At 36.3% G+C, this 26941-nt stretch overlaps 1 protein-coding gene across 1 annotated transcript; it reads left to right on the forward strand.

Moving 5' to 3' along the window:
• The first annotated feature begins 528 nt into the window (after positions 1 to 528).
• DYNC2I1 (dynein 2 intermediate chain 1) lies at positions 529 to 26941 on the forward strand. Its single transcript, XM_066328544.1, has 24 exons — positions 529 to 543; positions 3445 to 3498; positions 4321 to 4741; positions 5232 to 5284; positions 5893 to 6219; positions 7514 to 7572; positions 9369 to 9426; positions 10909 to 10968; positions 12150 to 12342; positions 13878 to 13980; positions 16144 to 16273; positions 16884 to 16995; positions 17369 to 17463; positions 17789 to 17915; positions 18805 to 18977; positions 19533 to 19695; positions 20894 to 21007; positions 22067 to 22128; positions 23167 to 23218; positions 24433 to 24493; positions 24750 to 24846; positions 25101 to 25232; positions 25591 to 25814; positions 26373 to 26941. Exons 1-24 carry the CDS (start codon positions 529 to 531, stop codon positions 26542 to 26544), a joined length of 3057 nt encoding a protein of 1018 aa, XP_066184641.1. The 3' UTR covers positions 26545 to 26941.

Consider the following 26941-nt stretch of genomic DNA (forward strand, 5'->3'; position numbering starts at 1 on the left):
GGTCCAGTGCGTGGAGACCTACACAGTAAAGTTCTTCCTCAGGTTCATGTGGAAATTTCTGTGCATCAGTCTCTGCCCATTGCCTCTTGTCCCATCGCTCGGCATCACCAGTCAGAGCCTGGTCCATGCCCTTGGCACCCTCCCACAGGTAACCATACACATTAACGCGGTCCCCGTCACTCGGCTCTTCTCGAGGCCGAACAGAGCCAGCTCCCTCAGCCGTTTCCCAAAGGCGAGATGCTCCTTCATCTCCTTCCTGCCGTCCGCTGGACCACGGATGCTCCAGGAGCTCTGAGGAGCCCGGAACTGCACCCAGACCGCAGACGCGCCCCTCAGCAGGGCTGACGACAGCAGCAGGATCACTCCGTGCCTTTCCCTCGGCCGCACGGCTCCCGCGGGCGGGAATGCCTTCCCGGCCGTGCCGCCCCGCAGGCGGCGCCGGCGCATCCATCGCTCGGCGAGCGGCTGCGGGCCCTGGCGGCCGGCGCTGGTTGCCGGGGCGGCCGCACGCAGCGCACATCGCGGCCCATGGACGGGGACAAGGTGAGGGGCCGGGACAAAGTGAGGGGCCGGGGGCAAAGTGAGGGGCCGGGACAAGGTGAGGGGCCGGGACAAGGTGAGGGGACGGGGACAAGGTGAGGGGACGGGACAAGGTGAGGGGCCGGGACAAGGTGAGGGGCCGGGGACAAAGTGAGGGGCCGGGACAAGGTGAGGGGCCGGGGACAAGGTGAGGGGCCGGGACAAAGTGAGGGGCCGGGGACAAAGTGAGGGGCCGGGGACAAAGTGAGGGGCCGGGACAAGGTGAGGGGCCGGGGACGAGGTGAGGGGCCGGGACAAGGTGAGGGGCCGGGACAAGGTGAGGGGCCGGGGACAAAGTGAGGGGCCGGGACAGGGTGAGGGGACGGGGACAAGGTGAGGGGCCGGGACAAGGTGAGGGGCCGCGGCCGGGCCCGCGGGGCGGGGGGCCGGAGACTCGTCTGCTGCCCCCGAGAACCCCCGCGGCCCTGCTGGGCCTGGTGGTGTCGGCACGGCGGTGAATCCCCCCCAACAGCCCTGCTAGGAAATCCTTATCCCTCTGGCAGATTGTTGTGCCAAGCGCACGTCCTCCTGCAGAGGGGATAGGTGCTTACGGAAATACCCGTTGTTTCGCGTCCTAGGGAAAAGTGCGTTTAATAATTGATGGTCCTGTAACTGCTAGTTGTCGGGATTTAGTTCTTCGGGAACACGCGTAACTTTTGCATTAAGGCGTTAAATTATTGAACGTTTGTAGAGCTCCGGAGTAAAGGGAACAAAAAAGCACATGGGCATGCCAACATCAATTACTGTGTGACATCTCCACGGGAAAAGGTGGAAGTGCCAAAGCAGTGAGGCAGCGAGTTGTGATGGAAAAGTTCAGCTTTGATGAGAAGTATTTCAGGTGTGTCGCTGTGAGAGCGCCAGGGGCAGAGGCAGGAGGAGCCAGAGTGAGTGAGGAGCTCTCCTTTTGCCGCTTCTGTCACTCCTCCTCTTCCCTACTCGAGGGCTCTCAAATTGGCCACTCATACTGGACATAAGAAAGATAAACTTTTACATGCAAAAAATAACTTTTCTCTGGCTTAAAAGTTAAAGACAGAATTTTGTCTTACTGTTCTTCTGTTTCTTGTTCTTTAGAATCACATTTAACTGAGTTCTTAAATTAGTTAAAACCAGTATGTTCTGAAAACCTCTTATCTTCCTAGTTGCGAGTGAAAAAAACCTCTGTTAATCTCTTTCAAAATTTATCTAAAGCAACAAGGTTTCTTTTTCCACCGACGTAGATTAAAGGACAGATTCTTAACTGGTAAAAACATCCATAGCACTTTATGAGTTCAGTAAATCTGTGGCATTTCATGTGAACTGAATGCTCTCATAGGTGGATGAATTAAGGTAAATCCCAGTGTCGTTTAAGTAACTAATCTTAATCTGGATTTAAATGAGTATATAAGTACTTCTAAATTAGCAGAGAGGTAAGAAAGTTCAATAAATCCTTCGAAAGTTTGTGTGAAATGTTGTCGGGACGTTTACTTACAGAGGGACAGAGGTCTCAACCCTTTATAAAATACCTCCTTTTCCATGTTTATTGTACTTCTGCAAAAGCAGAGATTTAAGGGGAAAATGATCAGGCAGAAAAGCAACAGTTTCTAGTTGTGATGGGGAGGTGAAAACTGCAGACCTCAGAAAACTGCCAGATGCATAATATTGGGTGCCAGAGACCCACGTGTGAATGTTTGCTGTATGCTTTTTGCCTCAGCTTTGAAATAAATCTGAAGCTGCCTTACCTGATGTTGTCTGTTGGTTATGCTGATTTTATGCTATTAACATTATTGGCATTCTTTCTTTCTTTGCTGATACAAACCTAAATATTGTCTAAAACCAAAACGTGATTTTAAATATGTTACTGTTTGAGACTATAATAGAGCATTCTGCTCTCTCCCCGTGCATATCCTTCCTTCCAGCTTACATTCACACAAGTTTTGTTGAGTTTCTCAGGCTTTGTTAAAGCTTGACTTAAAAAAATTATCACCTCTGTTTCTACTTTCTCATCTGACTTTCTACATTCTTTGGTTTTTTACCTTTGTTAAGTATCAGTAGAAAATAAAACTGAAAGGGCATTTTCTGTTTGTTACAAATAGTGCTTTTTTGGGGACTTCTTGACTTTAAAAGTTTACCAGTCCACTGCAATCTTCTGTAAAATCCAAGTTTGAAAAGACAAGATTTTTTTCCTGCAGAATAATTTAAAACATATATACTGTTAAAATACTGCCTCCATAAATGAATTAACAAAAAGGAAATGGGCACCATATGTTAATTTGCTTCCACCAGTGCAGCTCATCATTACAATATTTGTCAGTGATTATTTTGTTAATCTTCAGTAGCTTTTGCCAAGTCTAAATGTGAGAATAAGGATAGCCTGATCATGTCACTTTGGATATGGTCATCATCCTACAATGAACTGGTTAAAGTATTCAATAGATTAAATTTCCTCCTTTCCCTTAGAGATGTCAAACAATCTGATTTTTTTATTTAGTCTTTTTAATGGCAGTCAAGCAGCCAAGAGCAGGAGCTCTGCAAATGCAGATAGAAGAAATATAACCTGTTTTACTGGGGAGCACTCTAGTGAAACAATCATGTGTACTTTGATTAGTTTCATTATCTTTTTGCTTCTTACCTTCAGTGCTACGTACAAATATTTATGAGCAGTCAACTTACACATGTAGTCTGAGCTTCAGGCTTCTTCCAGGTCCAGTCAGTTGAGATTTACTGTAAATAGATGTTAGAGGTAAATCAAATTACTGTTTGCATGATCCTTTCAGTGATGTTTGCCATGTGTACCATGATCCTTTCTTAGAAATATGATTAATTGTTAAATGATTTACTTCTCTCTGCAAGTTGATTACTCAGTCTTTTCTGCATTTTCTGTTCTAGAAAAGAACCAAAGAAGATACTTGGAAAGCGGAAGAACTTAGGAAACATCTAAAGGTTGATTTATTTTATTTCTGCTAGTCTTGATGTTAAGCTGCCTTACAGCACTAGAATTTATTGGTGTTAAACATAAAGAGTTGACTCTTTGTTCCACTCTGCCTTGTGGGATCTGCAGTAGCTCTTTAACACTTCCTGGTGCCCCAGACACTTTCAGTCTGCATCACTGAATATAAATGATAGGGGCTTTAATGTGTTGCTGTTGAGTTCCTTGTCACCACTGGCTGTTTTGGAATCTCTTCAGTCCAAGGTTACCCAGAGGCTGGCCCCACTCAGCTCTTTCTAGCTGCACGAGTCATACAAGAACACCCTACAAATTTCTAAATTGGTAGATGGAAATAATGCCTCATTACAGTGATCACACAGGAGTTAATGGGGTCTGATTTGTTCATCACCCAAATCCAAGTGTCAGCTCTGCTTTATATATATTATTCGTTTTCCTAGAATGTATATTATCTATTGTATTTATTTATCATCATCTGTGGTGTTTATCCTGTGTTTTTAAACTGGTTAATTTCATGATCCCCTGCTCACATAGGTATTCAGGCTGCAGTCAGTTACATCACTGATATTCATATTTGTGTTGTATTTTTTAAAAGCTGTTTTCCAGTATGTGTTTTTATTATTGCATTATTAGCTTTTTTCAATAAGCACAGACATAATGTTAGTATTTACAAAGTAAGCCTTGAACTATATCAGCATTTTAATATGGTTTGGGTAATTAAATACACATTTAGTAACCCAGCAATTTTTTTCATATTAATAAACTCTTATTAAAATAGATTCCTGCATAATAATGATAGATCTTTTATTTTATTTCAGGGATTACTACCAGATAGTCAAAATGAAGACCAAAAACACAGAGAAAAGAAACTGCGGAGAGAGAGGAGTGTTCATGACACAGACCGTAACAGGCACGAGCGCAGAGACAGAGAGAAGAGCAAGGAGAGAACAAGAGACAGAGAGAGGTTTAAATCCAGTGAAAGGGACAGGGATAAAAGGAGAGAAAGGGAAAAAGAACACCAGAGAGAAGACCGAGAGAGACACAGAGATAAGGTTCAAGAGTCAAGTTTGGAGGAGAGACACAGTGTACTAAAACACAAAGACAGGGAGACTGATAGAGAACGAGACAAAAAACACAAGACACATGAGATAAAGCAAATAGATGCACAAAATTATCCAAAATCATTTGAAGGAAAAGATACAGAACATCACAGAAGAAGAGAAGTCAGGCATCGTTTGGGTAAGTAACTTTGGGTTAGTGTTGTACTTGGAAATATTTGATCATTAGATAGGAATACTGAAACCAAACCAATGAGTACCTACTGGCACGTGTATTTTATGGAATGTTTTGGTCACCTAGTTTTATTTTGATGCTTTTAAAAAAATGAGTGCTTGTTTTGCTTCCTCTGAAGAGAGGATGGATGTCACTGGTTTTGTTGGTCAGTGCCTGGACACTCTTTACTGAATGATCCTTCACTTGAAGGGTGGTTGCTGAAATCAGTAGCATGTGTCATCATTCCTTCCATTACACAAGACTGGAGGGATTCATTAGGAGAGAAGAAGAGGTAACCAGCTTTGGAGAGGGAATTTCAACAGAATTTCTTTTTAGAAAGCTCTTGTATTTGAGAAAACACATTGCTAGAATGCTATTTTTTACATGCTAGAATTAATAATGTACAGAGTTTGAATTTTATAAAGTCTATTCCCTAATTTATACATCTCTTTTCTAGAGGAGGAGAAGGCAAGAACTGAAGAGCGAGAAAGAAGACATAAAACACAGAAGGTAAAGGAAGTTAGTGAAGTGTTTCCATAACAGAATAAGATAAAATTGTAGAATAATGAAGGAAGTGGATCAGACTGTAACTCCCAAGAAATCCAAGAGGTGCATAGATAGTAAGGTGATGACAAATGTACAAAACACAAGCAAAATATATCTCAGATTTTAAGGACATATTTTGTTCTTTTTTTTTTTTTAAGTAAACATGAAATAAAATTTTCATAGCAAACAATGCTTCATTTTTCTACAACTGCATCAAAAGTTTTCATCTTCTGTTTATGCTTTTATTACAAGGGTAATTGATGAGCGTACATCCTATTTTAGACTACCTAGTACACAATAATTATTTTTTTTTGTCAAAAACATATAATTCAAAGAATTTTCTGTAGCAAAGTCTGAAGTGTCCTAGAAGAAACACCAGAATCTCAAGTGCAGTCATAATTTAAAACTCGTTATCAAAGAAAATAAAAAAAAAAAGGCTGGAAGATCCATGTGAAAGAAAGATTAAGTATTTACAATTCAATCATTTTAATGGTCAAATATGGTTAGATTTGTGAAGATAGAACAGTCTTGGAGAACTTTTTAACCATTTAATATTATTTTCCTCTTTGCAGGATAATGATTTAAGAAGGAAAATTGAGAAAGTTTCAGCCTACAAAGTTGAAGAAGATGAACGTGCACACAAGTTAGAGAAACATCAAGAGTTGGCTAAAGAGAGAGAGAGAAAACACAGAGAAAAAAAAGAACATTCTGTTGGTACAGAAAAAGAGAGGCTTTCTAAAGAGAAGAGTCATAAACATTATGGAAAGGAAGAGAAAGAAAAACATAAATCAAAGAGATCTAAAGAAAAATCTTCCCATGGAGACAGAGAAGGGCCAGCAGCAGAAGCTAATGAGAGAGTAAAACATAGAGAAAATGAAAGAAAGAAGGATGATCTGAGGGTAAGTTTTGTTAAAACATTACCTTATCACTTACTTTAATTATTAGCATATTTTCAGTAGGGAAATGATAAAAATGCTAAGATTTTAAGTCAGCGTTTTCTGAAATTTGAGGCTAAAGTGGTAGATGAAAACATTACATCTGAATTTAAGTATGCTAATTCAGAATTGCTTTCTTCCATAAAAGTCAAACAAAAAATGTTTGCCTGTATGTTAGAAACGACTTCATAAAATTCTTTTTTGCCATGACTTTTGAAATTATTGCAAACACTTTGAAGTGGAGATGTCATAAGGCTTGAGGTCCATTAAAGTTTTTGGCTGCCTTTACAGCAAAAAAGGATGATTTTAATTGAAGCTCCTTTTATGTTGTCTATGAAGGGAGCACAGGCATGTGAATATGGACTCTTTTTACTCCTGGGGTTTGCCTCTACTTCTGAAGCCATAGAGTATTTTTTATGTTTCTAATATGGAGCATGGTCTTATATCTTAGAGATTTAGTCAATAAATTGTCGGGTTTTTTTTACTGATTTTTTAAAGTATTTACTCAACAAAACTGAGAGAAGAAATCTCTACTAATTTGCAACTCTTAAAATCAAAAAAATTGTATGAGATATACAACAGTTGAGATGGTCTAAGATAGTTTCTTCTGCTGCCTAAAGGGTAAAGATGTACAAGCTTCTGAAATAAAAGTTCATAAATATATTTTCTAGTGACAATATAAGTAATTTTCAGTGTAGGGGCTCTCCATGAGTGATTCCTGTAACTGACTGACAGCAGCAGATAACAAAAGTGTATCAGAGGCTTGCTCAATGCTTGACTTTAGGAAATTTTCTCAGGTACCTGTCACAGAACACACACACTGATGCTTCTGTCCCAGAGATATATTTTGTTTTCTATTTCTGGATAGAGACAAAGACCTTTATCTTAAATACTCTATTGAACACATTTTCAAACTTAACCAGACCTTCATAATACAGAATTTAAGATTCAAGTCCCTCTACTGGGGATTAAAAGTGCCTGAGACTGTTCTCTGTCTAGTTTGTGTGAATTGTAGTACATACTGTTAAAAATCTCTTTTTTTGGAACAGGCTGGCCACAGCCTTCCAGCCCTTTGCCACTCCCAGCTTTTCAGAGCATCTTACAAGCAGTGACTGAAACAAAAAATAGTATGTAGTTGAAACAATTAGTTAGCAACCTTTTTTACTGTTTGATGTGAGTGCTACGAATACATGTTCATGTATTCATATATATTCCCTCCCAGCACTTCTGACTCATGAATATTGTGACTCTTTTACAGAACAGTGAATACAAAAAGGAGGAGAGGATTCAAGAAGAAATGAGCCATCAGCATGTAAGGTAAATTCAGAGATTTAAAATAATTGTATACTAGATGGTATCTTCTAAGATTGAGTCACCACCAAACCAATAAGCATAAATTCATAATCTCATGTATCTGAGGATAATATAATTGTTTCCATAGGCCCAATAGTACAGCAATTACAAAATAAATCTGTATGTTGCCTCTAAGATGATTCAGATAAAAAATGTATGTATTTGTATTCCTTTTATTATTTTTCTTTAGGAGGGTAGCAAGAGGTATTTTTCAATCCTTGTAAACTACAGGTATATTAATCTGGGCACTAGTTTTGGAGACAGAAATGCTGTATTTTACCACTTGGAAATTCACTGTGTAGTTATGTGGACACATAATCATGATCAACAACATAGGACTCTGTTATGTTGTTTAGTTTAATTTGAGTATCAATACTCAATTCCTATCCTAGATGGCAGCTGAAACACTACATTTATATATATAGCAGGTTTGCAGTCAAATATGAAAGGAAAAGTTCCAGCTTCCCTCAGCAGCATCAGTTAAATTTCAGAATTATATTTCTAAGTTTTATTACTAGCAAATATAAATCTTAGAGACATTTCCTGTGTATTCTAGTTCTCTGAATTCTTTAATTCTTGTGCCTTGTGAAATTCTTACACAACTTTATGAAGTCTAATTCTCTGGGGGCACTGATGATTGCAATTCTCACTCTCAAAGCCTAGTTTAAGGTTTACTCTTAACTCTAGTTTAGCTTCCTGGCTCAATCCAAGTCTGGGTTGTTTGCCTCTGGGGACACTGGCAGTGAAGTCACTTCCAGCGCTGGCTGAGTATTACTGATGTTAAGCATGGGACAGGCCACTTTGGCTGGAGTGAATTTGTGGAAGGGTATTCCTGTTGAAACATCTCAGAATACACATGTTGTGTGTACCTGGCAGCAAGCACTCAGCTGTGTCAGCAGTGCTGAATGTTCAGGCAGTGTTTTGAAGCTGTTGCTGCTGGGGTTGTGGCTGAGTCATTGTTTGTGCATAGCTGGGAAAGAAAAGTTTAGCCATTCCTGAATGGCAGGGAAAGGCAGTGTGGTTTAGTGAGATGTCATGAAACCATGCTTCAAGCTTCAAGCACTGTAATGTTGAATCACTTCAGTTTTTTAGGACAGGATCCAGCCAAATTTTAATTTTTATTGTTGCCTTTTCCTGTTTTTCAATCCCAACAGCAGTATATACAAATATTCACATAGATGAAAAAATTCTCTTCTTGAAGTCTGATACTCTACTTCCTCTCTACCTTTAAAATAATCAAATAGATTGTTGAGGAGCAAAGCTTGTTGTTGATTTGCTTCTGCTCTCTGACTCTGATTGTATCCTCATAAATAAGACCACTGAATGAAAAAGCGGGTTTGAAATCAGACTTTGATTTATAGCTTTTGAGTATATTGCACCAACCTGATCTTGATCTCTGTTTTGCTGCAGATATTAATACAAGTAGTGAATGTGTAGGGTTATGAATTTTTTTCCTCACTGCTTTTTATTGCCTTTTGATGCAATTATAGTTGTTAAATTTGGACACAGTTTCTGAATTCTTTGCTGGTTAATCACTTGGTTGTTTCATTATCCTTTTGTATCATAGAGATCTGTTAAAAATACTTGTAGAAATATTTCAGGAAATTTCCAACTGTTTTTTCCTTTTCAGGGAAAAAGCTTTTTTTTTTTTTTTTTTTTTTTTCCTTACTAAAACAAACAAAACCCTCAGAAAATAAAACTGAAAGAGAATTGCTTTCTTATGAGTTAACCAATTAAATTGTTGTTCTCTTTTTGAATAGGGCTGTAAAAGATAAAGGAAAACTCATTGAAAAAGAGGACATAGACACAAGACAAGAGGTAAAACTAAGGAAGAGGAAATTACTTTTAAATTTTGGAATTATTTATTTTTATATTTTTAAATGGACAGTTGCAGACAGAACGGAATTTTCAGCAAGTCTGAAGCTGTGTAGAATTTGGTTTATTTGGAACAGTCTGTGCAGATACAGCCTAGCTCAACCATAAACATTTTTAAACGTTTTGTGATATTTTCAACTGATTGATTCAGCTCATCTTTAAGTGGGAATGTCTGTGGTGAGGACCTAAATTTCATTTGTAGTCTGTGGAGAGAAATAGGCAGTTCTGTCCTTTTATATTTGGTCTCCTTTTCCATTATCTTCTCTGTCTTCACTGGCAATAGGAGGCCACCCAGGAGGGTGACATTCCTACTTAAGACCTGACTCAACAGGGAGACTTAAATTCCAGGGGTTTGCATTCTGTGGTATTGATTATTTTTGTATAATTTGTTGCTCCAAATGCCACAGCCTTCCAGGTATTCCAGCATGACTTCCTAATCCTGCTTTATATTTACAATATGTAGATTTTCTCTATAAATTCTTTAAAGTAGGAACCCAGACAACTGCTGTCACGTGGAGGTTTTTAGTGTGTAAAAACCATATGTTTATGCATCTATGTTATGAATAAAGCTGACAGCTCTGTAGGCATTTTCTGAGGTGATCATAGGTAGTAAAAACTACAAAGTAGCCTAAGAGCTAATGAAGGCTCAGCTTTGTTGAGTGTGTTGCTAAAGGTTTCTGATTAAATGGAATAAGGATTCTTTTTAAAATTATATTAATTAAACTGTATGAATTGGTTACTGCTGAGTACCTGCAACCTTGCAGGCCGAAGAAATCACAGAAATTTCTCACAACCTTAGTTATACTGGAGGTATCAGTCTGTTAATAAAACACTGCAAATGTTGAAACCAGGAAAGTTACCATAAATAAATGGCATTATTTTAATCAAGTTAATAATCTAGAGAAAGCAAATGTATTTGAAGTTGTTGCAGGGATACCATATATCTTATTCCATGTAAATAAAGTAGAGGATTCAATGTTAGCAAAATTATTTAAGTATAAAAATTATCTTATTATTTTATTAACAGATTGTGTTCCCAAGTATAACTTAGGTGTAGGGATAATTTTGTCTAGTCCTGAAAAGGGCAGGGCAATTTTATTTTGTTGTTAGCACCATCAATGATATTGTAGGCAACGCAGCAGTTTTTATGTTTTTCCATTAAAAATACTGGTAGAAAAACAGTTGGTCTTCCTAAGATGAGGTTGAGTTCTGTTTTTCTTCCTGAACTATTAATTTAATTCAGTAATTATCACTTGATAATATAATTTTGTTTATCTGTACAAACTCTGTGCTATATGTTTGCTTGAAAATGTAGAAATATCTGAGAATAGCAACTATTAATCTATTGTATGCTAAGATTTGGCAGATAAGAGGGGATTTTTTTTGTAAGATTATTTAATGGTTTCATTTATTTTTCTCATTTAGGAAATGAAAGATACACACATTTCTAATCCAGACACAGGACTTGAGGATTTTTCATCAAATTATGAAGATGACTTTGAGGCAAGTAAAAGTATACAGCTGTCTGAAGTAATTCTTCAGTATCAAAATAGAGAATAACTTTGTTCACAGAAATAAACAGGATGTTACATGGTTTTTAGTTAGTTTTTTTGGTGACAGTGACCTTAATTTGGCTAACAGTAGATAGTGAGTAATTAAAACATTATGTAGAAGCTCTCTGCTATATAGTTAATTTTCATCAGATGTTGGGAACCAACTAGTTTTTTTAGTTGACGTGTTCACAAAATATTTTCTCTTTGTTGATTTCAGTTATTTAAATAACTTTCTGTCAAGAATGCTAAATTATTTTAATAATCATAGCTAATAATTTCAGGTAAAAAATAAAAAAAGCCTGTTTGTTTATCACTGAAAAAAATATCATAGGAAAAAGGTATTGACACACAGCATTCACTTTAATAGTTTGTTTAATTGAATTCCCTATTTTTAGCTCTCTTTTGTCTACTTTAAAGTTCTTGAGATACAAGAGTGTGTGGGATGTGCTTTCATTGTGAGCTGAGCTAGAATCATCTTTGTTCAGTGAGAGTGGAATTCATCTCCACTCATGTCAGGAGTGATGATTTCCACTGCTGAGCTGGTCACTGCAGTAGCCCTTTACCATTCAGTGAAGAGAAATAAGCACATTTAAACTTGTTCATATCATGTGTTTGGTGATTATTTTAGAATGACATGAATTGTCTTAGTCAAGGGAATTTATTAAAGGGTGACCCTTAGGCATAGACAGGGAGTGTGGCAGTTTAGTAAATGTGAGCCTGCCATTAAAGGACAGTTTGCATTAAACCTGTCAAATGAACAACTTCGTACATCCCTGAAGCATTTATGCCACTGAACTGGTTTTATTTCTTCAAAGAACACACAATTCACCTAAACATATAGTATCTGCTTTAAGATATTAAATAAAAAGACTATTTTGGGCGCTGTAGAACAACGCTGAGATTATCTTCTCTTGATTAAAATTACTGCACAATCAAGAGATGCCATTTTCTTTCCATCAGTTATTTTAAAATGTCTTTAAATCAGAGGGTTTACAGCCATCATTATGAGGTTTTTGTTTTGACACTATTTTATAATTTCTGTAAAAAATCATGAAAAATGCATCTGTAGTTTGTGTTTACCAAGTATTGGAAGTTCTGTTACTTTCAAAGGACTATGAAGATGATTTTGAAGATGATGAAGACAAAAGTGGTGAAGTAGCAGATGCAGAAGAAAACCTAAGAGAGGTTCCATTTTCCAGAACATCAGAAATTGAAGAAATTCAAAGAGCAATTACTGCAGAAAATGATAGAATTTTTACTCCATTGCCAAAGAAACTGGAAAATGAAAAAAAGGAGCCAGTCATGGGTATGTGACTAGATAGCAGCCTTTTTTTATTAAATGTATGAGTAACACATACAACTTACAAGTCAGCTGGCCACTTTTTCTAAAAGTCTGCCTAAAGACCAAAATCTGGTCCTCTAGATGAATCATGTAAGCACTGTAATGTCCACATTACTAAATGATTCATAGGCATTACTAATCATTTAAATTGTGAAATATAAAAAGTACAGACTGACATTTAATATGTCTTATTTTGGGTAGGAGAAGCATATGAGAGTCTGGATTTTGAAAACTTGAGGAGTGCTGGAACAGTTTGGGGCTTCCGCTGGCATTAAATTCACCTTTTTCTTTTAAGCAAAGTTTAAGCAACTGTTTTGGAGGGAAGGCAAGAAAAATATCAATACTACTCAAATATATAGCACTTTATCACTTTTAAATGCAAGCTTTTTCTGAAATGCTTGGCACTCAGTTGATCTGACACCTGTGAGTGCCAGAGACACTTATTAAAGTACAGTTGTGGTTCTCCATTGCAGTCTTCACTGAAGTGAAAAACCACATAGAATCCTTGTATAAATGAATATTTAATAGCTTTTAGTTTGGGTCAAAGTTTGTAGTAATGGAAGAATAGCATGGAATTTCTGTAAGTCTTTACATTATCTCTTAAAGGTCTTTTCCAGCCTAGAAGAGTCTCTGATTCTGTGAATAGATTTTCACTTAATGGTCATTGCACCCAGAACCAGCATACTGTGATGTGAATTTCTTATTGCAGAAGATTTATGCAATTATTATTTTTCTAATGAACAGTACAGAATAGATAAAGATTTTAAAATTTCAGAATTGTAGCACTTGGTGGTTTATTCTTAATTACACAACACATTATTTTTTTGGTGAGCCTTTGATTTTGTTTGCTTAATATGGATCTGTCTGGCAATTATTTTTATAAGCTTAAAAGCATTGTACAAGTATTGCCTAAAAAAGCAGTCATTCTTGGGGAAGTGAAGCACCATTAGTCATGAGTGGAAGTTTGGCTACAACCTAGCCAGGAAAGAGAGTGAGATAGAGGTGACATCAGTTTTTGTAGTTGGTCTGTTATCCGTGGCTTTTCAAGGAGCAGTTTTCAATGATTTCCTTATTCATCATTAGTTAAGCCTGTGTTGATGAGGTTCTCCTCTACCTAAGTTCTTACTCAGAGGTGCAGTGTGCATGTGATGAAGTCTGTGTGACTTTAATGCGATTTTTAGAGTTGATCACAGAGTGTTCTAGTGTATCTAGAGGAACAAGGCACCTGCTGATAGCAAGAGATAGAAAGAGAAACTTCCTGCATGGTCTTCTAAAGTAAGAATTACAATGATCAGTCATTTTGAATTGATTGATAAAGAACCATTGTAAAGGCCATATGCTGGTCCATTACTGATGTCAAACTCATTGTACTGAAAATGGTGATAGAGCACTTTATGTTACATGTGAACCAGGAACTTTTAGTAGCTGTATTGTAACAAATCTGCTGCTTAACATTTTCATGCACTTTTAAGTGTGAACTCTGTTTTACAATATCACAGAAAGGCAAGAATCTTCTGTCAGAAGCTCTTTTTCTGGAATATTCATGGATTTCCAAATGGCAAACCAAAGACAAAGCAGCCGAAGTATGGCCAGTAAGCAGAAGTAAGTGTATTTTAAAATAATCCAGACAAAATGGCATCTCACTGTGTGAGATGCAGTTTTTTTCGTTATATTTGAAATATGTGAACTTTATAAACTTGAGGCTTATGGAATCAAATATTTTATTAACTAGCAGTAATTAGTTATTAAGTGTATATAATTCACAGGTATTCCTACTTGCCATTCTATAAGAGAAATATGTCTATGTATCAGTTAATGTGCATAATTTTATTACAGAATGTGTTGCCAGGATTGTAATTTCGTTGTGTAATGCTTCAGTCATTTAATTATATATTGACTTAAAGTACTAAAGAGCAAGCCTTTTAGCTACCATCAGGTCTCTGCAGAGCTGTAACTTCTTGAAATAATCAAGAATATATGGTGCATATAGTTGCCAAAGTAGCACATTCCCTTTTAGGATAACATTGATTGCTGTAAAAACATGTGTTTACTGATCTAAAATTGATCTAGATTGGAGATAGCTAAGACATCTCTGTATTTTAAAGAGACAAATCGATGCCTACTTTTTGTGGAACTTGCCAGGAGCTCCAGATTTTTCTGAAGGAGTATGTATCTCCAATTTCTGGTTACAGTGTTCGGATGCATAAGACAAGATTATTAAATGTTATTGTTAATACCAGATTCCACTGTTTTTGTGGCTGCACATCAGTGGCTAATTTTCACATAAGGGAGATTTTATTGTCTAAGTTCTTTAATTCACATTGCCTAAAATAGTGTGCTCAAATTTTACACAAGTTCCTTGTCTAGGCTTCCTCTCTAGACTGTAGAGACAGATTAAGAAACTCACAAAGGCATCTCTGGAGAATTGCCTTCTGGAATGTTTGTCAGCCTCTGCTGATTATGTGCCATGACTGATTATGACTGTGTTTATAACTCTGTGTGCATGTAACAACACACACAGCCTGTGAAGATAATGAGCATTTTTCACAGGAAGAGGAAGGGGTTGTGGAAATTAATGCTGTGATAATACATTGCTACCAGTAAATAGACTGAAAGCATCCCATAAATAAATTGTGGCACTTGGGAGTTGTAAATTATAAATACTTGTTAGTTTATTTTAAAGATTTGTCTGCATGTATCATTAAGATTTGTAACTAGTAAGTGACTTTCGTGAGTTTCAGTAAGTGACTGTCTGAGTTAGATCTCAGCAATCTATATCCATGTTTGTGAAGAGATGATATATTACGAAGCATAAGTTAAAAGTAAAATCTGGGTAAGAGTATGCAATAGATGTCGTCATCTAGCAAAAAGGAGAAGTGAAAATTGTCCTTATGCATGAAGAAAAATTCACTTTAAAATACTGATGAAATTCTAGCTCTTACTGGTCTAGTCTTTTCGTTTTTGAAATACCATCTTGCCTCAGCCAGAAGCTGTAACTAGAATATGCATCTGCAAGAGTGTTTAGATATGGAATTGCTATAGATCCATAATTGTATCTGGTTTGTATTTATGTATCACTTTTATGTACATTAAAAAAAACCTGCAAGTGCAAGAGAGAGAAAGGGGGACTGAAAAAATTGTCTAATTGTCAAAGGCTGTACTACAGCAAGAGCCTGGGATTGACTTATAAGTAGACATCTTTGTGTAATTCAAGCAGTTCACTCTTAAAATGAAATATCTTAACAGCTATATGGCATTAAAGCAGATTAATAGTTGTGTGAATTGTGACAAAGACTGTCAGTCTTTTCCTGCATATGTGTAACAAAACTAGGACGTCAGAGGAGATATTTATAAAGCATGTACACATATGAGTGATGTGAGTTAATAAAATGAGTTTAGGAGAATTAGCCGCTGTCTGAACTATAGAAGAAAGAGACATTCATCTGTTACCTCACAGAACAACTTTGGAATACTGAGGCAAGAGGATCTGCTGAGCTTTTGATAGTTTAGCTTTAGTAATAAACCATTTGCAATTAGGATTGCATTTTCAAATTTGATCATTACCTCCATGTAATATTAAATGAAAAATCTTAACAATAGTCTATATATTTCTATTGATACATTTTTATCTGCTAATTTTGGTGCAGCTTCAATTCCCGTAGATTCAAGGATCATTAGATACAAAATCAGGTTCTCTTTCTTTAGGAGTACCAAATACTTGATCTTAACCATTTTTGTGTTTCTCTCTTGTAATTCTTCCTGAAGAAAACGGAGTTCACAACTTCTCCCACTAATTGACCTGGATTTCTCCGTTAGTTTTTCATTCCTGGATTTGCCCCCTGTCAATGAGTACGACATGTATATCAGGAATTTTGGTAAAATGAACACTAAACAGGTGCGTAACAAATACATAGTGATATTTCAATCCTCAAAGGGCTGGTTTTCCTTCTGGAAAACAATTTTCCTTAAAAAATAAAGTTGCTAAAGCTACCAAGACATAAAGTAATAAATTAATCATATTCATCTCTAAGCCTCAATTACTATGAGGCAATGATCTTGAATCTTTCTGTATTAGAATTAGAATCTTTCTGTATTAGAAGAGGATTTCTTTTCTGTATTATAAGAGGATTTCCTTTATGTACTAGAAGAGGACTCTCTCATTTTTCTTCTCAATTTTCTGAAGGGCTTTTTGCCTGTCTATTGCTCAGTGTCCCCAAATATGCTGTAAATTTGGTATTTACACATCATGGAAGACATTCTGTATTTTTGCAGTATTATTTATTTAGCGTGCAATATTATTTATTTATCTGCGTGTGAAATGTGGGAAAATGAACGTGCATGAAATAGTGAACGTGTGTCAGTATGCTCAGTATGCTCTGCTCTATTCACAAATAGAAGAGGCTGAGCTTTAAATTTCAGTTTTAAAATTAAGTTCTCTTCAGTTACATGCTGACATTCTTAGCTGTGTCACCCCATCTATTGATAATTTTGTCTTTCTACTTTAGGCATATGTTCAGTGTAATGAGGACAATCTTGATAGAGACATTCAGACTGAGGAAGTTGAGACAGTGGAGAAATGGACACAGCATCCAGGAGAAGGTGCTCTTGTATCTGGAGGTGAAGAACATTTTAATCTTATTCACTCATGGATGAGTTCATGTCATGTAAACTTTCTCTTTGGTATCCATTACTTGTGAGAATCTATAGAGTGTCAGGCTGCATTGATAGCAAGCTGACATAGGCACTCTGAATCTTCATGTGGAAGGTATGAAAACTAAGTGGCAGAAATAGTTTTTTCCTTCTGGCTTGATGTTTCTATTGGCAGCAAAAATGAGTCTCCAACAGATCTTGTTCTTCAATGCTGTTATTTCTGCTGAAGATAAGTTGATTCCTGCCACTCTAGCTTAGAGATTGAATTGTCTTTGTACTTTTCTTAACTGATTCCCTTTTGAAGCCTCAAGTTTGGTTTTTGATTTTCTGTTTTACGTAGGTCCCATAAACAGCCAGGATACATCAGTGAGTGGATCTCCAACACCTAAAATTGACTCACAAAGATTAGCAAATTTTCTCCGGTCTGCTTGCCAGGTACACTTCTATCCTTAATACCCCTTATGAGCTGTGTGCATAAGTATACAGTGTGATAGATCACTTACAGTTCTTGTTCTGACTAATTTAAATAAGTTACTTAAATAATGCTCGTTATCAAAGAGAATAATCTCTCTGCAAAGGAATGGAATCAGAGCTGTGCAACTTTTATGTCTCTAAAGCTGTATTTGCAAAGTTATAAAATTAACAAGACAGTTGGTAAAGTTTTATGAAATTAATCCACATAACTTTAGAAAGCTACAAATAGCAAAGCTGGAAGATAAGATGACCCTTTTGTTTCTATAAATGTAATTATGTTTGAAAGGTGATTGCTGTTTTGCTAGAGGAAGATCAAGTTGCAACACAACCCAGGAAACTAAGATCTCGACAAACCAGTCTGTCTATTAGTGATAGCTGTTTCCAGTTAAATACTAACCAGCCATTTCTCCATGGTAAGGGAACTTTATTCTACACCTTTTAGTGTACAGAGTGATCTCTTCTTTCTTATGCAAAATGCCATGTTCTTTGTCATTACTGTGCAAACAGCACATATCAGGATACACAGATGATGTAAAACCCATTTTCCTTTTAATTGCACTAATTTTGCTGGAACTTTTGTGCAGATTGGTTTCACATCAGGAACATTAGAGCATCTTACAAGAAATACATTCCATCTATTCATACCAGAAATAAAGTCAGTAATTAATATGATATGTGTAATTTCTTGTCCCTGTTATTGAAGGGCCATCCCAAGGAGTGTAATTTTGTTTGGCCTCTTTATGCTGACAGTAGGGCCAAAGTTCCAAATAAAGGCAGGTTATTCAACAGGGACACTCTACACTGATTGATATATTTCAAAAGCAATTTTATCTTCTCCATAGAAACAATAGCTGTTCAGATTATAAGTGAAAAATAGAACATATGTAATTATGTTAGGAAGGCCTATTATAACACAGAACCCTACGTCATCTAAAATGAACACATGAGATGAAGCCAAAAAAACCTGGCCTGTGCTGTTTCCTGTTTGAGACTCAGTTTACTATTTTCAGTATATATACTGACATCAGATCAGATTGGCTTGCTTATGCCCAGAGTAATTATTTTATTAATTTCCTGACTCTCTTCCTTTATGCTTTCTTCTTCTAGTATGTTGAATTTCTTCTCTAGTCCCTCCTTCTTTATTGTATAGCTTCCAAATCAACACAGTGTTAATAGAGATATTCTTCATAATTGCATCTTAGTTTGTTTGTTGCTATAGCAGCTGAATATGCTTTATTATCTGCAGTGAATTCGCTCTTTCATTTATTACTTTCTTTCTTGGCTTTTTTTTTCATGGTTTAGGCCGAAAAATACCCTGCTTGTATGTCTCTCAAGTTCAGAGGCAGACATTACTTTCTGTTCATGGATTACCTGAAAAGGCAGATGTTGGTTTGCTGAGCAGAAAGAGCCTTATATGTGTTTGGAACATCTGGCAGCCCTCCAGTCCTCAGAAAGTTTTGATGTGTGACTCAGAGGTATGTTTTTATAACATTGTATATTTGTCTATCAATTAGAAGACTTTAAATAAAGATTATATTTTTACTTGGGGTCTTTGTTGTCTTGCTGCAAAATACGCCATCATCTATCTTCTGAGAAACATGTTTGAGCCTAGTGAACAAAGACTATTCTCCTTCTGTGCTCCAGAATCAGATTGTAGTGATGGACATTGTGTTTTGTTGGTTGTTTTGATTGTTTAATTTTGACTCTATTTCATGGTTGAAGAATGAATGGAAGTAAAACATCTAGTTCAGATGTTGTTCGGACTTCTGTCTACTCATCATTCCCATACAGCTGAGTCGCCTCTTTCAGCTTTGTGACAGTAGATGCAGATTAGACACAGATTGTTTTGAAAAGAGAAGGTCTACTGAAGGTCTTGTATTCTACTTCCCTTTTAAAATAGATTTCCCTTCTGCCATAAACACATGTAATCTGTATTTGATGGGTTTCCACGCTCTTAAGTCTATTTCAGGTTCATCAAACCACTGACCTTTATCATATTATCAACCCTGCATATTTTTACTGTTTTACAGGTGATATGTTGCTGCTTTAGTCCCAGTAAAGCAACATTAGTTTTTGCTGGAACTGTAGATGGTTCATTGCTGGTGTGGGATCTTCGAGAAGACTCAAGAATGCACCCTTGTATGGTGATTGCTGAAACTGAGTGGACATTCAGAGTTCCCACATTTTCCACGGGTGAGCATCTGTTCATCCTGATCAGTCACTTTGTGCACAATGAAATTGTCACCTCTGTCTTGATGTTTCTGTAATGTTCTGCAAGATATCCTAGAATGAAGAACAACATATAGCAATAGTTTTGTAAATAATGTTATTAGGAGTGTAGGTTTAGGTTAGTTATTAGGAAGACATTTTTTCCGGTGGGAGTGGTGAGCCACTGGCACAGGCTTTCTACAGAAGTTGTAGATGCTCCATCCCTGGAAGTGTTCTAGGCCAGGCTGGGTGGGGCTCTGGTCCAGCAGAAGGTGTCCCTGCTCATGGCTTGGGGTTGGAACGAGATGATTTTTAATATCCCTTCCAGTCCAAACTGTGCCGTGATTTTCTGATTTAACTTTGGCTGTGGTACTATTATTTTTCTAAAACACCCCACTACACACATTCACAAAATGCTCTTTTCTTCACAAGGGTTTCTAATTGCAGCAGCCATGTAAAAATAAACAGTAGTTTGATTGTAGATAGAATTTTAGGTTTTTTAGGAGGTCAAAGATGTTTGGTCTTGTGTTGCACACTGATAGTCAAATGGATGTGTACAGTGTCATGTAGTTACTAATGCTGGTTACTTAGAAAGCTTTAATGCCTTCAGTCTTAAATGAGATTAAGTTGAGTTGCTTGACTTGAGAGCAAGTCTAGAAATCATGAGTATCTGACAAAGAACACACATTGAAATTGAAAATAAATACAGATTTGCCTTAAAATGTTATTTAAGGGTAAATACATATTTCCTTGTGGTGAATACTTTGTTTCAGGATTTTTCAGGATATTTTCTACTAAGAGTAATTTTTCTTTAATTTTGTCTTCTTTTATAGTAAATAGTGAATTATTTCTACCCCTGTTGTTTATGGAGCTTGAAATAATTACTTCCATGCTAACCCTGAAATGGCAGATTTTAATGAAATGTCTGGTACAGTGGCATAAATAGGGCATTAGTCATTTGGAAAGTGAGAACTGAATAGAAATATTGAAACACTGATTTACCTAGCAGTATTTTGTTAATTTAGCAAATGGTTTACAGTATTGTATTTGAGACTTGTGCAAAGTTCATTATTTGCCATTCTTTCTTTGTAATCATCATTCTCCCAGCTGAAAAGTGATTAAGATTTTGTTGTTGCTTTTTGTGGAAAGTACTAGGTTTAACTTCCATGATCCTTATTTACAGATGGCATTCTGAGCTCAGTAAGCCACACCTCTCCTATACTGGCAGTGGAGCCTGTCTCAACCTCTCTCAACAGTGACCACAGTTATGGGCTCTCAAGCCTCTCTTATCAGGAGGGTATGTGAACTGCTCTTCTAATACATCTGAGTCTTTCTTTAGTATCTAGTGAAACAAATATATCATAGCCAAAATCCAGTTTATAATCCCAGTCTGCCTCTTTAGTTGTTTGTAGTATAATTGCATGCAACATTCATGTTTTTTTTCTGCTCTCATTTTTATGTAATGTTTGTTCAAGGCAGCTTCACATCAGATGTGGTTGTGTGGTTGTTATAGTGCCTGTTTTCTAGACCATATTTCCATGATAAAACAAGTTATCACTCAAAAATTGCCTTTGGAAGAGCCTTAGTGCTTCTCTAATGTAAAAAAAAAAAAAATTCCCTGAGTCAGTGGAGCAACTTGTTTTTATCTGAAAGCACTTAAAATGCATGGCTGTAATTGGTGGTTTTTCCTGTGCCTTTTGCCTGTTCTTTTTATGATGAACCTTTGCAAAGAAACTCTAATCCTCAATCCTCAAATTCTCAGACAGTGTGCTAGGGAAGATATTATCACTTCCATTGCAGATTTGCACTTTGAAATCCACAGTGGTTTGAGGAAATGCACTGTGTATTGCAGGTCTTACAAGATTCCATGTGTTTCACTTTATGTTCCCTTCCAAAGTCCACGCAGAATCCAGACATTTTAAAAAAGATGCAGACTGAGATCATCTGCCTTTCTGGTAGGACAAGCTGCACATACTGGAATAGACAGAGATATGGACCAGACTGTTGGAGTTGGAAAGGAACTATGAGGATCATCCAGTCCAACTACCTGATCAATTTGGGGCTGACAAAGTTAAAACTTGTTCAGGGCATTGTGTAAATGCCTCCTCAACACTGACAGGCCTGAGGCATTGACCACTTCTCTAGTAAACCTGCTCCAGTATTTGACCACCCTCTCAGTAAAGAAGTGGTCCTTTTTTTCCTTTGGTAGAATTAGGGCACTTTCCTTTTTTATGCAGCTGAGAAGATTGTGGAATTTTCAGAGGATGTATTAATGTAGGAGATGTTTCAAATCCTTTGCTGTTGTTCAGGAGGAAGGTCAGTGTGTGAATATAAATTGTTGTCATTCCTTCTATAGAAATGTCAGGCCCTCCATTTCAGATAGCTTCAATGGATGAAAATGGAATCCTCAATATGTGGGTGAGTATGTATGAAAAGACAGAGTATAATGTGTAATAAAATACTTCAAATACAAAAACCCAAATTCAGAATTTCTCATGAGAATTACCTTCCTGAAAAAGTACAGCAACACTAATCAATCTGTTGGAATTGTTAAAAGTTTTGATCTGACTCTCTAATGTTATCTTTAGGCAAAAGTATTAACAGGTATGTCAACTAATGAAAAAAGGCAATCAGTTGTTTTATTTCATAAAAATATGTTCACATATTTCCAGTAATCGATTAATAGTCCTCAGTCATCTTTCACCCACCTGCTTTATTTTAAAAATCACAGTGGTGTCAGAGATGATACTACATGTAGGGACGAAATTAAATTCCTAATTTATATAAAGCAAATGTTAAATAAAAAGTGAAAATCAGAGGACAAGATTCCTTACCTAAAATATAATGGTTGGGAAAGAATCAGGTCTGGTGCTCTTAATTACTGTCCTGACAACTCTTCTATCACATGTTTTCCGTGGTTTTTTTACCTGATGCAGCTTTGGCCCAGCTGCTGAACCTGTGAACAATAAGGAATAAAAGTATTTCACCTCTGTGTCAGTAATCAAGTTCCTTAATGCCTTAACTTTAGTTACTTTAGTAACTTTAGTAGCAACAGATTCAGGCCAAATGTTCTACCCTTTTTTATTTCATGTGTAGTTCATGTATGGTTCATTTCATTCATGTACAGGAGAGCACAGGAAACGTGTTACAGTTCCTTGTTTAGGGTGGGTTTTTATGTGACTGACCAAACCAACAAGATGCCAACTAGCAATTTATTGTAGAATGTAGCTTTCCATATTCTGCTTTTCATCAGGGAACATCCAGCAGGCATGTGAAGCTATTTTTAGAATTGCAGGCATTGACAGGGAATAGAGAATCTACCTGTAATCGTTGTAATGTTAGACCTGCCTCTCCAAACAGTCCTTTGGAGTTATTACGTACTGTTACAGTTTGTTAAAAAACTTTGAAGTCTGGTAAATATTGATTTATTATTAATGTTAAATATTGATTTTTCAGGTAGTTGTTGAATTGCAAAAAGTGGATCTAGCTGGTTCACAAACTGACTTAGGTGAGTACTGTACATTAAAGGTGAAATAAAATGCTCCAGTTTTGAGACTATGAAGTTGAAAGAGAGAGGAAGAGTCAGTGATGCCAAGAAGTAGTTTAGCAGAAGGCAAAATTACTGAGGAAAAGAATCATTCTGAGTAGTCTATAGCTAATGTTTGGGGTTATTGCTTAGGTGTGAGAATCATTTTCACTGCTATCTAAATCTCATCTGCTAATTCTGTGTTGGTATAGCCACTAGACAGCCACATTTCTTACAATGTCAGAGTAGTTTTCTGTGTTGTCAAAAGCTACTTTTTTTCAAAGAATGTGCAATTCTATGTCTTTGGTCCTCCTCTTTGTACTTCAGTTTTAACCAAACCTGTTATATTGCTTTTGTTGTTGCCTGTGTCTCCATTTTGGGAATTGTCCTTTTTTAGGTAAGCTCTTTTTTAGGTAAGATACTTAATTTAGTGTGAGAAAAATTTTCTGTGAAAGCATTGAAGAGCCAAGTCCATTCAGCCCTTTTTGAGTTATGTAAACGGAGAAAATTACATTCTTTGTTCTTTTAACAAATGGAAACATACATGTTTACCTGACTGGAAAAGGCTGTGACTAAAATCCTTTTACATTTGAAATACAAAAATAAACAATGAATAATGTCACCAAACTAGAGTTTTTGATCAGTTTCTATAAGCTCATGTGCAATGTCAGGCTATATTAAACTGCTAAAGCTGGATATTACGTCTGTGGAGAGGTACATTTTAAAGCTATGGTCATGTGCTGACACATTTTTACTGCAACCAGAAGTAAAATTTTTTTCCTCTTCAAAAAATTCTTGTCTTTGGAAGGATTTTAATTATTTATGTTGTTCTCTGCTAACAAGTAACATAGACCAACCTTCTGGATGCATTATTGTACTATCTCATCACTGTAATTCATTGTCAAAGATCCAAATAACATAAATGACCATTTTTAGAATTGGGTCTTAAAGAGTGCTGAAAAAGAAATGTGTAACTATGTTTCTATTTTTGTCAAAGATTGTAACTCTTCAGATTTGAATTCCAAAGCAAATAGTTCTAAATGATGTAAGATTGTTGAATGTCAAAGGCTGTATCTGCAGTAAATTAATTATGAAGTATCCTTTTACTTATCACCTTAAAATTTAATTTCTTGATTGCACTTTTTAAAATGCAAAGTGCTTAAATCAGTTCAAATAATAAATTTTTATAATTTTAGGTTTAGTTCCTGGAGGGAAAGTGAAGTTAGTACATAGCTCCACAATGGAATTGAGTAACAGGTAAGAAAACTGGGGCATTTCAATTTTACATATGTTAATTCACAAAGCAAATTTTTCCTGTACTTCACTAATTTACTGTTACATAAGATATATTCAACAATATTTTCTATTTGTGGGGGGTTTTTTAATACACATTTCTTCCTAGATCTTCTAAAATAGACATTTTAGATCAAGAGTTTCTGTATGTACTTGCACAGCTTTTTAGGAGACAATTTCTTATGTTAATGTCATCTTTTGCCTTTGCCATTTTCCTCAGCCTTTTCCCAAAGGATATTAGCCAGAGAATGCCACAGACACTGACTATTAAATTTCTGTCCTCTAATCCAAATCACTTCATTGTTGGAACAAACATTGTGAGTATATTCTAGAATTCATGTCGTTGTTAGTTTTCTGGTTTGGAAGCTGTCTCATTTAGTTGGAATTTTGCCTGTAGACTGTATATAAAATTTATAATTTGAGCCTATGTTATTAAAATCTGTTAGCTAATAAAATTTGTTAGCTAAAAAGTATCTTTTAAAGTATCAGCTCATGAATTATTTTCCTGTAATACCAATAATGCAACTTTTATTTTCTTCTGTTTAATTAATTTTCTTTATATTTTTTGTAGGGTCTGGTAGGCCATGGTACAAGACATAATTTAAAAGTTGTTCCAAAGCTATTCAGGCCCCAGGAGAGCAGATTGAGATCAATAAGCATCACTGCAATTGATTTCTTCCCTTTTGGAAAGCCACTGTTTTTGGTACGAAAATGTTTTAAAATAAGTTTCATTTTTTAATTACTTGCTGACGGAATATTCCTAATTTGATGTATTTAACTAGATGTGATAGTTGACTTTCCTCAGTAATTCAAATCTGCCACAAAGGGTGACAAAAAAAATCATAGAATACGATCTCTGTGGATAGGAAATCCACAAAAAGGGAATCATCTATCTATGGATAGGATCATTCAGGTTGGACAAGACCCCAAGACCATCAAGGCCAGCCCTTATCCCATCACTGCCAAGTCCACCAGAAAGCCGTGTACCTAAACACCACTTTTTACATCTTGCTTAGTTTGTTTTGTTCCAGAAGGTGATTTTCTTTTTATCTGTGGTGTAGGTTGGCTGTTCAGATGGAAGTATTAGATTACACCAGATGACATCAGAGTATCCCCTCATGCAGTGGAATGACAGCACAAAGGGCCAGCCAATTATTGCCCTGCAGTGGGCTTTGACCAGACCTGCTGTGTTCTTTGCCCTGGATGCATCATCCAGTGTTTACATTTGGGATCTTCTGGAGAATGATTTGCTGCCTGTGGCAAAGCAGACCATCCCATCAGAGAAGTAAGTGCTCTTTTTTAACCAAACATTAATATTGTTGCATGGGGTTTTTTGCTTGACTTTAAATGGTCATTAGAATTTGCTTCTCTAACTTAGTTTTGTGAACTAGTGGAGGTGTGGAAATAAAATATAGTGATATAAATTTTGACTGTCTTCCCTAGGCTGAAGTTAGCCTTGCTGGATATCCCTCTAACTAAAAGTTTTCTTTGTATGCTTGTAAACTGTCACAACACACTTCCAGTTTTTGGAGAAAATATTACCAATTTTATATTCGTTACATTGTACTGGAAAATGCCATCAAACATTGTTCATTTTTACAAGCTTGAAATAATTTACAGCCATGATTAGAAATTGATGATGAAATGCATGGGGGGAGAATTGCATGTTAGATTTACATTAAATGGTTGCAACTGGTGAAAAGCTAAAGAACATGCTGGGACTTGAGCAGAAAAGAAGAATCATTTAGTTGACTGTAAGTAACCTGATACAAACATGTTTGAGAGCACCAATTTCTATTTATTTTGCGTCAATTAAAAAACACTCCCCTTTTTTTTATTTCAGGGTTGTAACTATGACTCTGCTGGGAGAGCCGGAAAAAGCAAATGGATTGTTAGGCATTGTGTTGGCCAAGGAATCTGGACAGATAGACATTCAGTATGTAAAGAAGAAGTGGGCATTACCTCAGCCTGAGGAATCTGAAAAACTGAATTCTATTTTATTGCAGTCTTTTTAGAAACAGGGTTGTATAATTTATAGTAAAAAGTGTAGTTTATTTTTTACTTCAATTAAAAAATTTGTAATGCAATTTGTATATAACTTGTATATATTTTAAAGAGTATCAATACAATATTTCAACTGAATATATTTTATCATAAAAATGGCAGAATCAAATTTACCATTATTGTACTTAAAAAATATGATGGCTGTGTTTTGCTACTGAAAGTACTCTAGATGTACATCTATTTTTAAAAAATAGCAAAAATGCATTCCTGTAGATTGCACTGCTGTTTCTCCTTATTTCACTCTGAAAGAAATCACAGCAATTCTTTGGCAAACATAAAGTTGTGTTTCTGTACAACCTGAATGTGAGGAGATTTCTACCTCTGGGCCTCTTAAACATTAAAGCTTGG

This window comes from Sylvia atricapilla, chromosome 1 (genome assembly GCF_009819655.1).
Source record: "Sylvia atricapilla isolate bSylAtr1 chromosome 1, bSylAtr1.pri, whole genome shotgun sequence".
Lineage (NCBI taxonomy): Eukaryota > Metazoa > Chordata > Aves > Passeriformes > Sylviidae > Sylvia > Sylvia atricapilla.